The 13014-nt window shown below is 33.1% G+C and overlaps 1 protein-coding gene across 3 annotated transcripts in view; it reads right to left on the bottom strand.

The window, feature by feature from the left end:
- ADAMTS6 (ADAM metallopeptidase with thrombospondin type 1 motif 6) overlaps positions 1–13014 on the bottom strand; it is a 262087-nt gene that overhangs the window by 66390 nt on the left and 182683 nt on the right. For all 3 annotated transcript variants that reach the window (XR_012495117.1, XM_074328899.1, XM_019743866.2), the window contains exons 15-16: positions 6681–6783; positions 613–746 (exon numbers count right to left, since the gene is read on the bottom strand). Coding sequence is in view for 2 of the 3 variants with exons in the window: in XM_074328899.1 (XP_074185000.1) it covers positions 613–746; positions 6681–6783 (237 nt within the window). In the remaining variant the exon portion in view is untranslated. The remainder of the gene's footprint in view (positions 1–612; positions 747–6680; positions 6784–13014) is intronic.

Below are 13014 nucleotides of genomic sequence, written 5' to 3'. Positions count from 1 at the left end.
AATTGAGAACAGTGGTTTTTATAGCTTATGATAAGATTCCTACACAGGTGTAGGAAAACAGCATGAATTTGCTCCTACAACTCCAAACTAGTCTGGCTACTTCTCCAGAGTAAATTCTTTAATAAGATAAAGAGTAAGTCTATAATGAAAACCATTGTAAATTCTTTAAAAGGAGACAAAGTATGAGGAACATAGTTGTTTCACACTGAGAAAAAAATTATGCTACGAAATTTTTCAAACAATCTTCCAATGAGAACATATGGTAGCTACATGAATAAGAGCTGAATTTTCATTCCCTCTCTTTCTCTATCATCTTGTTTATAAACAGAACAGAATCTGAGTAATGGAAATTAAAGTCCAAAATATTTTCATAGCTCAAGCCACCATTATAAACATAGCTAAAACACCAGAATAAATCATATTTGCATGGTGCTTGAATATCAATGGGTCATTCTACATTTAACTATATGTATATTGTCATCTTTATTGGAAATTGTAGCTTTCTTTACTAAAACTGAGCATGGTATTAATTAGGAGCTACTATCTGAAGAAAAAAAGAAAACTCTCAAACCCCCCCCAACAACAAGAAGTGAAATTCATAATCTGAGCAACCTTGCATTCTCCGTTGATACAGATATCCAGTGAATCTGCATTGCACTGAGTCCCATCAATCACCGCAGGGGCACGTTCAGTGTAGAAATTGTAACCTTCAGCCAAGCAGTTTAATGCACAAGGTTTTACCCCACCTGGACAAACATTGTAGAAAAGAAATAAATAGATGCAGTGATTCTCCTACGGAACAGTGATTCAATGTTATTCACAGCAAATTTGTAATTCATATAGACATCATTCCTTGACTATATAGCTAGACGTGTAGATTTCTTTCCTCTTTTGCTAAAAGCTCATGTTTATTTTCATTGCTTGTGCAACTTGATGAAGGACACACTAAGCAGTATTAAAGTTTAAAATTTTTAGGTATTTCCAATACATATTTACAATATATTTTAGGTCAAAAGGGAGCACAGTGAAGGTACTGAATGTTGATTGAAAAAAATGGAGTTAAAACTATTTTAAAAAGTCAACTAAGGAAATAAAGTTTAAGGAGGCTTGAGACAATAACCTCATATGACAAATAGGAATTCCTGCAACATATGTAACTTGTTACTGAAGCTGATACAAAAAGTCTGCTACTTCAAGCAGGGATATGGTAGCTGTAAAATAAAACTAAATTTGTACCTACTTTAAATATACCATATTTCATGAACATGGCTTTAGCATGGATATAAATTCTTATCAGATCAGCAAATCAAAGATAAAATTAGTTATATAGCATTAAATTTGAATAATTCTTGTGAGATTAATAAATCAAAGATAAATATTACATATAGCATTAAAATTGAATTATTAAAACATTAATTTTATTTTGTGAATAAACGCATATAATAACTTGAGCGTTTTCATTTTGTCATTGAAATTTGTAGTTTTTAAGGTTGATGTGAAAAATAGGCATAAATAATAACAATTTAAAAAAACAAACAGTATATATCATGACCATAGTATATTAGAAAAGTAGCAATAAATATGAATTTATTTTATTTGAAACTGCAGGAAAAAGCTATTTACAAACATGTAACTATTGATTAAAAATATGACTTAAGAATACTTTCTGTTGGATCTTCACCTCATGAAGTTTAAAATACTTGGTCTTATTTTAATTATGGTGATAAAATTTCTCTTTGAAATAAAGACAACTTCTAATAAAGAAAATAGAGCAGAAAAATGAAATGATATGCCTAGGTCTCAGTGAGGTAGAAACCAGGCTGCTGAAGGGTGAAGGCATGTGAAGTAAAAGAGAGAAGCCAACTGGGTAGTGAAGACATTGATAAGTGGGAGAGAGAACATTCTACCAAAGGAGATCATTGTTACAGTTGACTGTTGTTTTACAAGAAGATTGCCCAATATTGTCAGACATCCTGTTTTCATAAGAGAAAATGAAAACCTAGATTTTTAAAATATAAGCTCTTCTTGGCAACTCATTCAGTTTTCAAAAATACTGTGGAGGCTAAAACATGTACGGTAAGTAAAACCTTCATGAACTGCCAGTTTACAGCCTTTGGCCTAAGTTCATGTTTTCTTCCATTTTCTTTGTCTACAGGCTATAGAACTTCTATATAACTTATAATGGTATTATTAGGCTTAGGTTAATCATACATTTTGCTGTACTGAGCACAGGAATAACAAGTAATAAATAGAATAATTTCTTACTGAACTGACAATCAAAATATTTATATTTTTGAAAGATTCTCATGAATAAAAGTACTCTAAATTTTCATGAACATTACTGGGATTTTTTTCATTACTATCCAATATACTTCTTTTCCCAATTTTAATTGCAATTCTTTGAAATTTAATGTAGCTTTTTATGCATCAGGCTTTAAAAAGAGAACATGAGTCTTTTGTTTACTCAATTTTAATTATGTAAGGTAGTATTTGATAGGCAAGACATAAAATGTTACGGTTGTATTCCTCAGCCCACTACAGTATGTGATAATAGGAATAAATTTCCTCTGTGTTTTTACTGCTGAAAATGTTTTCAGATTCTTCTGCTACAGTGAGTTTTCAGAAGATGTACTGCTGTTATTTCAAGAAGGGATTTAAGATTGGCTAAATGGAAGTACACATTATCAATTACCTTCAGGTAAAGCTTATGAATTTAGGGTTAATTCACTCAGCACACAACTACCTAGATGCTAATTATTAAATCTATGAATTATTTCAGACACTTACTTCTACCATAAGACAAAACAATCCCAAATGTATAAGCATCTAATAAAAGTGATTCAAAATACACGAGACAAAACCTTTAAAAAAGAAAGCAAAACCATATAGTAGTTGAAGATTTTAACATACTTCTCTCAGTAATTGATAGAACTAGAGCAGAAACATTCAGAAAGCACATAAGATCTGAAAAACTCTATCAAGACAACTTGACCTCATGGATATCTCTATAGAACACTATATACAACAACTGAAGAAAACACATCCTTTTCAAATATACATAGAACACTCACCAATATGAATAATAAGCTGTATCAAAAAAACTCAATGAATTTAAAAAAATTTAAATCATACTGAGTATTCTCTGAGCATAACGGAATTAAATTATAAACCAGTAACAAAAAAAACCCACTAGAATATATCAAATATTTGTAAGTAAAATAACATAGTTCTAAATAAACCAAGGGTCAAAGAAGAAATCACAATGCAAATAAGAAAATATTTTGAACTGAGGGAAATAAAAACACATCAAATTTTGGAGATGCAAAAGAGTAAAAAAAACCATAATAAAAAAGAAAACGATAAACATAAGAGCAAAAATTAATTGAAGAGAGAAAAGACAGTAATAGAGAAAGGACTAAGCCAAGAGTTGAGTTTTTGAAAAGATTAGTAAAATTGATAAACCAGTAAGACTGATCAAGAAAAATAAAACACATATTATAAATATCAGAAATGAAAGAGCATACATCACTACAGATCCTACAGATATTAAACGAGATAACAGGCTGTTATGATCAATTTTCTGTCAGTGAATTGGACAACATGGAGGTAACAAACTTCTTGAAGATACAAATTCAAAAACTGATTTAAGAATTAAAAAATCTGAATATCTCTTTGTTTATTAAAGGAGTTGAATTTGTAATGAAAATTTTTTTATTAAGAAAATACCAAGCCTATATGGTTTTACTATGAAATGTATTATTCTAAGGAAGAAATAATACCAATCCTAGAATCAAAATAAATAAGGATTCTATTTCTGGAAGCCAGAGTAACTCTGATATCAAAACTCATCAAAGATTTGACAAAAATAAATAAAATTTAGAAACTAGTATTCCTCGTGAACATAGATGCAAGCATTTTAAATAAAATATTAGCAATTAAATCCACCACAATAACATATAATAAGATAACAAATCATCATAATCACAGGGGGTTTATCCTGGGAATAAAAGGTTGGTTTGGCATTATAAAATTTATCAAGTAATTCACCATATTAACAGAATAAAAAAGAAAATCACATATAATCAGCACATGAACAAATTATACCAAATGGCCAAGCCAGTGCATTAAGGCAATACAATGAAATAAAAGACATAAAGACTGAAATAGTCTCTATTTCCAAATAACATAACTATTTACCAGAAAATCCTAAGCAATCTACAAAAAACCAAAAAACAAAACAAAACAAAACAAAACCTGATTAGTATCAAAACATATAAATTACTCAGGAATAGATTTAACAAAAGATAGGTAAGACCTTATACCTAAAACTACAAAACATAGCTGAGAGGAATTAAAGAAATTAAAGAAAATAAATACCATGTTAATAAAATGGAAAATTCAATATTTGAATGTATCAGTTCTCCCTCTATTGATCTATAGATTCAACATCAACCATAAGCCCAGCATGTTTCTCTGTAGAAATTAACAACAAATTCTACCATTTATATGGAATTGCAAAGCACTTAGAATATCCAAAGTACTCTTGAAAAACACATCAGTTGGAGGAACTACCTGTGTCCAAGACTACACAGTTACAGTAATTAAGTCTGTGTGCTACTAGCATAGGGTTGACAAATAGATTGATTAAACAAAATCTAGTCCATAAATACACTACAAATACACACCATACCCCTGAAATTATGTTTAGATTGTAGATCTAAATGTAAAGATCAAAAACATGGCTTTCAGAAGAAAACATAAGAAAATATCTTCTTCAGTTGAGGTAAGCAAAGATTTCCAAGACAGGACACAGAACATAGTAAACATAAAATAAAATAAAAATTTAAAAACTAGAATTCATAAAAATTAAAATCTATACTCATCTAAAATATAATTTAAAAAGTAATAGGAAAGTGACAGACTGTGAGAAAATATTTGTCAAAGTTAACTGATAAATGACTACCACTAGAGAATAAAAAGATAAATAATGAATTAAAAATCGGTGAAGGATTGAAACACTTTACAAAAGAAGATATATAAACAGTCAAGAAGTACATGAAAACATGCTCAACATAATTAATAATCAGAAATGCAAATTAAAACTACATAAACCCACCAGAAGAAGACTGAAAATATCAAATGTTGATAAGGATGTGGAACAAACAAAGCTCTCATATATTGTTGGTGGGAGTGTGACATGGTACAATCACTTTGGAAAAATACCTGGCAGCTTCTTTTAAAACTCATACCTACCCTATTACTTAGCAATTCCACCCCTAAATATTTATCCAAGAGAAATGAAAACATATGCCCACAAAAGATTTGTATGCAAATATCATAGCAGCTTATTCATAACAGCTGCAAACTACAAACACTCAGGTGTCCATCAATAGCAGAATGGAAAAACAAACTGGTTATTACAATAGAATACTGCTTAGCAATAAAAAGGAATGAGTTCCTATTAAATGCAATAATGTGGATTGCTCTAAAAAAACATTAGGCTTAAAGAAGACTTGCACAAGAGTAAATAAGACGTGATTTCATTTATATGAAGTTCTGGAATAGGGAAAACTAATCTATGGAAAGAAAAAAAATCACAACCGTAACTGCATCTTGGAAGAACTAGGTAGAGGCAGCTCTTCATTGGGGAAGACTATGAGGTATATGAGAATTTTGGAGGTTATGGTAATGTTCTATATCTCAGTAGGGTTTTACAGGTGTATGCATTTGACAAAACTCAGAGAACACATAGTTAAGATTTATGCATTTCATTGTACATAATGTTACCTCAAAAGAAAAAAGGTAAATAAATATTGAAACTGTGATTAATGTTACACATGCTGAAATACTTAGAGAAAGTATATTAATGACTACAATTTATTTTAAGTGCATCCAAAAAAACAGGGTAGATTAATGAATGGATAGAGAGATGACTAGACATATAATACAAAAAAATATACTAAATGTTAATGGTAGACTTGTGGTGGTCGGTAAACAGTTGTTACTGTAAAATTCTTTTAATATTGTTCTAGGTTGAAAAATTTTCAAAGATGTTCACAAAATAAACAATACAAAAATTTAAACATACATTCAATTTTCCCAAGAGAAAATTTTAAATTCAGTTTCTATTTTGAAAGTAGAAGAAAACTTCTTGTGCTTGCTGAACAATTAGTGTTCGGTATGTGCCCAAATTAAAGAGCAAAAATGTTTTCCAACAATAAACAAGGATAATAAAAATCTATAAAAGATCTTTGGCCTTTCCCCAAGAAAGGACAGATTCCTTTGGCCTGTTTTGAGTTGATTTATATTGTTATAATTTGTTTTTAGGGTGATAATTCCAAATATTCAGTGATTATAATGTAACGTCCGTATACCCCGAGTTTCAAAAACTCAAAAATATCATTTAGTTTTATATCCTTTTTAGGACCTTTGTACATGGTTAAATAGAAATGTTTTTAAAAATGATTTTTGTTTTGTACTAACATATAAACTTTATTACAGGGAAACTAAAACATGAGACCTTTATAGAATCATAAGCACTTTCCTGCTTTCATTAGCAAGCACTAATTTTTACTAGTACATGTAGGAATGTATGTGTGTGTGTTTGTATGTGTTTATATATTCTTTTATGTTTGCAAAGCTCTCAAGCATGATGAATGCTCTGCCAGGTTATACATTACCTCCAGTATAGGGTTTCCAGTTATAATACTTTCCACGGAAAGGCATATTGTCAAAGTCTGCACACTGTTTCTCTCGAAAATCTCGGGCCCCCAAAGGACATGGCTAAAATAAAATAAAATCATAAATGGTACGATTGTTGAAAAATTCCAAAACCAAGGGACAATGTCCCTAAAATTAAAATTGCCTGAACTCCACCACATTAGCTCACTGCCTTGCTCTCTGGCCATAATTCTGGCATTTGCTTTACTGTTTTACAACCAGTATTCAGACTGAAGTGTCTGAATTGTAATCTTAGCCACAGAAGAAATAACTGAAGTCATTTAAACAAAGTTAAGTGTTAGACAGTTTCCATATAAGTTTATACTCAGATGTATGTCATAGCCCACTTTGCAATCAATCCATCAGGTATCTCCTTATAAATGCACATAAAAACTAGGTGAAGAAACTAAAACATAAAATCTTTTTTCGGAGCAGTATTTGAGGTCCAGTTGCCACAGCTACTCCCAACTCTTTATTTTAAGGAATCAAGAGGCAGGTTTGTAACATGACATTCAGCACTATTAATTGTGGTTTGGATCACTACTACTATAGCTGTTTACTGTCTAGCCCTGACAAAAACCATATTTTAGACATGGAATGAACTGGGCAAAATGCTAGGCCTCAAGTTTAAACACCTTCAAATTCAAGGAATTTGGACTTATTAAGATTTACATTTAATCTTTGACACCACAGAAAATAATATACTAATTTGGTTTAAGACATATACATGTGTTGGATGGAGGAGAGAGAAGGATGTTGAGAGGGTGAAGAGAGAATTATTTGTTTTCAAAAATTTGGAATGCTTCTTCTACCTGAATTTTTTTGGGATGGAAATCTTGCCAATGTAGCTAGGTCTAGCTTCCAAATACCACAGGGCCATCCTAAATTCAATATTTAAGTTCATAAAGAAATAAAAGTATAACATCTCTGAGTGTTTGAGCAATATGACCTAATTTGACTTATCTTTTGGAGTTCTGCAGCTGTAGCACCTAAAACACAAAGCTACTACTTTTGAAACAGTGACCGAGAAAAATCCCCCTTAAATATGGAAGAACAGAAGAAATCATCAGATAAAAGTTTTAATTGTGAATAAATGAGGAGTATGTTACACTCTCAGAGATAATTTTGAGGTTGTTTTACAATCTTCCCTTAGATCTCTACATTTACTTTATACTCGTAGTTTTCTGAGATCAGTAAACAGTCCCTTGAAGCACGAGCAAAAATAATAGACCACAATGTACAAATATTTGCATGGTCATCATTACTTCCTATACACTGTGGTTCAAATTTCTACCATATCAAGTTCAAAGCCTCGGATTCTGAAACTAGTGGCAGCAGGTGTACATTCTGTTAAGAGCCTGCATTTTAAATGTTTTTCTGCACATTAAAATGTGACACTGCAAGGCCAAATCTAATGATTCTGCTTGTCAAATTACCCTTCTTGCCTTTTTTTTTAATGCAAAATAACTATTAGCCATAGGCTACATACTGTATCATGTGGAAATACAGGCTTCCAGATTCCAGAGTCTTTTGTTTCATGGTGTGCTAAGGCTTTCCTTTTCTAGCCATTTTCAGGGAATCCCACACAAGGGCTAAGGTTGTCAGTGCCTTTGCCATCCAGCAAGACTAGCTTTTAGGCAAATATCAATTTTTAAAAATACAAATAATTTTAACTCTAGTTACAAGTTTTCACATAAAACTTAAGTATTTGGAAAGCACCAACCACCTAAAAGTTCATCCAAGCATGGCTTTCAATCTAGTTGGAGAAACAAGATATAAACAGAAAATTTACAGCACTGTTTCAGGCAATTAAGTCTAGGATGGCATGTAACAGGTTGTCTATAGGTGCTGTACACAGGTGAAATAGCAAGGTGAGGATTCATGTAAACTGTTTAGCTCTGACATGTGGTTGCTCAGAATAACCATTAACAGCTGTGCTGGTCTTGGGTCTAGGCAACCTCAGCCTCATCCTCCGACTTCACCTTCTCTGCCCTGTATTTTAGGGGAACGAACCCTGAAAACTCCATTTTTCCAGGCTTTGGTGTCAATTGACTTTTGTTTGGGTTCAGGCAATGGAAGGCACTAGTGGGAGAAGCCCCCTCCACCTTAGGCAGCATCTCAGAAGCAGAATCTTTTTGTGGTGCCAGCTTCAGGCAACAGAAGCCCCCACTCCCACCTCATCCTCTGCTTCCAGCCTCTGGACTCTGATACAATCACCTCCTTCCTGGGTCTTCCCCGTAGGAGGGGTGGCATCTTCCTGCAGATGCTGCTCTATGAGCTTGTCAACCTCTTCCATCACCCATGTAATCTATTTTTTTTGCATTAAATTACCTCTATTTAAATATTCAGAGTGGTTTACATTATTATGGTTGGATTTTTTCTCTTGTTTTAAAATTAGTTTCAGGTGTACAAAGCAACATACTAATTAGACATTTACAAACCTCACAAAGTGATAATCTCAACAAGTCTACTACCCATCTGACACCGTACATAGCTATTGCAATACCACTGACTATATTCCCTAAGCTGTACTTTACATCCCCTGACTATATATTTTTTAAATCATAGTTTACATTCAAAATTATTTTATATCAGTTTTAGGCATACAGTGTAGTGGTTCGGCATTTATATAATTTATGAAGTGATCCCCTGGATAAGTCTAGTACCCACCTGGCACTATACATAATTTTTATAAAATTATTGATTATATTCATTATATTGTACTTCATACCCCCGTGACTATTTTGTAACTAACAATTTGTACTTCTTAATCTCTTCACCTTTCTCACTCAGCCCCCAATCCCTTCCCATCTAGCATATTATGGTTAGATCTTTACTGATACAACAACAACAATAATAATAATAGTGAAGGAGGAGGAGGAAGAGGAGGAGGAGGAAGAAGAGGAGGTACAGGAAGAGGAGGTGGAGGAGGAGGGAGGAGAAGGAGGAGGAAGAGGAGAAGAAATTAGTAGGCTGAATACAGGTACATTTCCGTAAGTTATTTTTTGCAGCTTATTGGTTAAGAGCAGAGGTTGACAAACTTTTATAAAGGGCTGCATAGCAAATATTTTAGGTTTTGTGTTCTATACAGTGTCTTGGGACTACTCAACTGTGCCATTACAATGTGAAAGAATCTATAGGCAATATGTAAATGAACAGTCCCCTGACTGTTCCAATAAGGTTCTATTTACAAAGAGAGGTGGCAGGCCAAATCTGACCCAGGAGGTGGAATTTGCCAATCCCTGATTTAGGGTGTTAACATAATAGATACTGGCAGCACTTTGCAGAAGAACCAAACTCAATTAATTTTTTGAGTCAATCAATACCAAATCATACACTTTGAAGAATTGTTAGAAGTAATATAATCGAATTTGCACAAGATGCTTAAATTTCCTCTACCATTATCCCAAAGTAGTCATATAATCTGTATAAATATCTACAGACAGATCACATACTTTTCAAACAGCTGCACTTATTATCAGCTTCTTCCTTACTTTTAGCCAAAATCTGTCTTCCTATAACCCAGTGGTCTTGCTCCTTCTGAATCCACACTGAGCAAATCCAACCCTTAACTAAAAGGCACCTAGACTTTGATGGCTTTCCTATGGGCACATTCTAATTTATCATTAGTCTTCTTAAAACAAGGCACCAAGAACTGGTCTAAAGCGTTTTTCTTTTTGTTCAGCAAATATATATAAAATGCTTACTCTGTGTCACATATGATCTAGGCTCTGGGGATAAGGCAATAAACAAAGTAGACTAGGTCCCTGCTTTCATAGAGCTCACTGTAGTTGGAGATAAGAAAGAAAGAAATAAAGCAGATTAGGGAGATTGATAGTGAGATGGAGGGAAGTTGTTTTAAATATTATGGTCAGAGAAATCCTCCTGGGTAAGGTGGCACTTCAGCCGAGTTAAAAAGAAACTGTGGGAGTGACTGATGTACGTAGCTGCGAAAGGAGTGTCCCAGGAAATCATAAATGCAAAGGCCCTTAGGCAGGAGTGTGTTAGGATGTCCACTGAGCAGCATGGAAGATGGAAAGACCTAATAGAATTGTAGACCTGGGAACTTGACCCCACTCCTTTCTGTTTCTAGAATATCCCAAGCTAGTGTTCTAGTCTTTCTGTTCTCCTGATTTCAATGTTTTGTTCAGTGAATGCTCTGAATTTGTGTTGATTAGAAAGAAGCCCAGCAGGAGCTGTATATGCCGGTTCCAAAGAATGAGAGTGATCAAAGAAAAGAGTAATTTATTAAAACAAAATTACATAAAATGTATTTTTGTTTTTGTTTAAAAATAGTAAAGAGTTTAAGGAGTAATGCTTTTTAAATTACTTAGGGATTATAAATGCTGACACTATGCAGAAATCCTAACAGAAAACAGTGGGCATTACACATTTTTTTTTTGTAAAGCTTGACAGGTTATGAGCTTCCTAGTGTTAACGCTAATCAAGCATCCTCTCCTTTTAAAAAGTGACCAGCAGGGTCCCAAATAAATCCAGAAAGCAAAGCTGCAGGTCTCAGCATCTTTTGATCTGAGTATTTTCAAAGAAATAAAAAATTAATATTATTATTTTTATCACCTTTTTTTTTTCAGGGATCTGTGTTGTTAGCAGATTCTATAGACTATCTCATGCTTCCAATTTTACTGATAGTTTAAAAACATCTCCTTTTGGTTAAACTTAATACTTTTTATTGGTAGATAAATCTAAAACACAATAATTCATTGGGCATAAATGTTGCTATAGAAAGAAACCTCAGCTTCTCGGACAAACTTTCCAGTGGCATTTCTATTACTAGGATTCTAATCCTGGTTTTGTCTCAAAGAATAGGGTGACCTTGTCCTGGAACCCCTCTGTGTCATTTTTCTTTCATTTACAAAATACACCCCCCAAATGCCCTAACCTTTAAGAGAAATACATCCCCAAATGTTCTGCAAATGAGGAAAATTCTGAAAATACTGTACTATGTCTTATGGATAACAAAGAGTGAGGAGCTGCCGAGAATGAAAACCCTTTTCCCTCTCTTCCTCTCCTCTCCTCTTCTGAAAGAAGATGAGCAGGGGGAAGATACTAGGATTCTTATGCCTCAGGGAAAACTGCGAAATGAGCAAAATTGGCATTTTGTTCTACATCCTTTCTTTATCTCTTTTCCACCTTCTGCTCCTTTCTACTTTTTTGTTTTCACACCAAATGCACTATTACTTCTTGACTATTACACTAGACTAACCTTCTACACTCCCCAAACTTATTTTCTTCCTTTCCAGGATAGCAACATATTATTAGCCAGTTATGCCCCATTAGTTGAATAAGTGGAGTCTGAATCCAACCCCTAGCAAGTTATGCATTTGACATGGGACGTATTTCTGTTTGTTCACCCAGATAGGCATCTTTTTCTAAATTACACAAAAATTGCCACATGGGCTAACAAAGGCCTTGCTTCCACACCCTCTCTTACAAGTTGCCAACAAAATTTCTGATTTCCCAGTTATCAGGTACTGTGATTATCTTATTAAAGTAATTCATAAGGACACTTCTAAGGTTAAATTTTGTATTCCATGAAAGTACTGAATCATTGTAACCTCAGTTTTGATTCAACCTCTTTATCTTTTCTGTCCCACATAGCTTCTGATTTTTTGTTTGGAGTTTCACTGTACATTTATTTAGAAAGAAAAAAGAAAACAAAAGCCCGATAAACCTACATTGTCCAGACAAGCTTGATTCTGGCTGACATACTTGATAATGATAATCTTCTATGCAAGTTTTCAAAATTAGTTTCTAATATGCCATGGATAGTCTGAATTTAATTAAAACTCCACCTATCCATAGCATAACCCTTTCCCCTAAGCCTATAAAAAGGTTAAGGAACAAAAATTTCCTTTGTAAGTTTTTAAACATCCCTTTTAAGAACAAAATAATCAAGCTCTATTCTGTATTTAAAAGCTAGTCCTTATGTCTCCAAACATGATGCATATCATAAAATTCATACCAACCTAAAGATAAGCAATGACACTGCTCCTGTTATTTTTTGCTATATATGTATTATATTATATTATATATAATAGTAATAAGAACAGAGTGGTTGATATATATTTGTTTCTAATTATAACCTGAGATACGATCATAACGCTGTTAGTTAACGGATCTATTCTGTTCCTTGTCATCACTTCACACCTCTCCCTGAGGGCAAAGGGTATAGTTTCAGAATGTCCACAGCTATTTGGTTCTGATACAGCATAAGGTTAGACTGGAAGTAGGACAATGACAAAGGTGACCAAACTCTTTCAGAGAAGCTTACCT

The sequence above is a fragment of the Rhinolophus sinicus genome, linkage group LG03, assembly GCF_036562045.2.
Source record: "Rhinolophus sinicus isolate RSC01 linkage group LG03, ASM3656204v1, whole genome shotgun sequence".
In the NCBI taxonomy this organism is placed as follows: Eukaryota; Metazoa; Chordata; class Mammalia; order Chiroptera; family Rhinolophidae; genus Rhinolophus; species Rhinolophus sinicus.
This window is presented reverse-complemented; position numbering and strand designations above follow the sequence as displayed.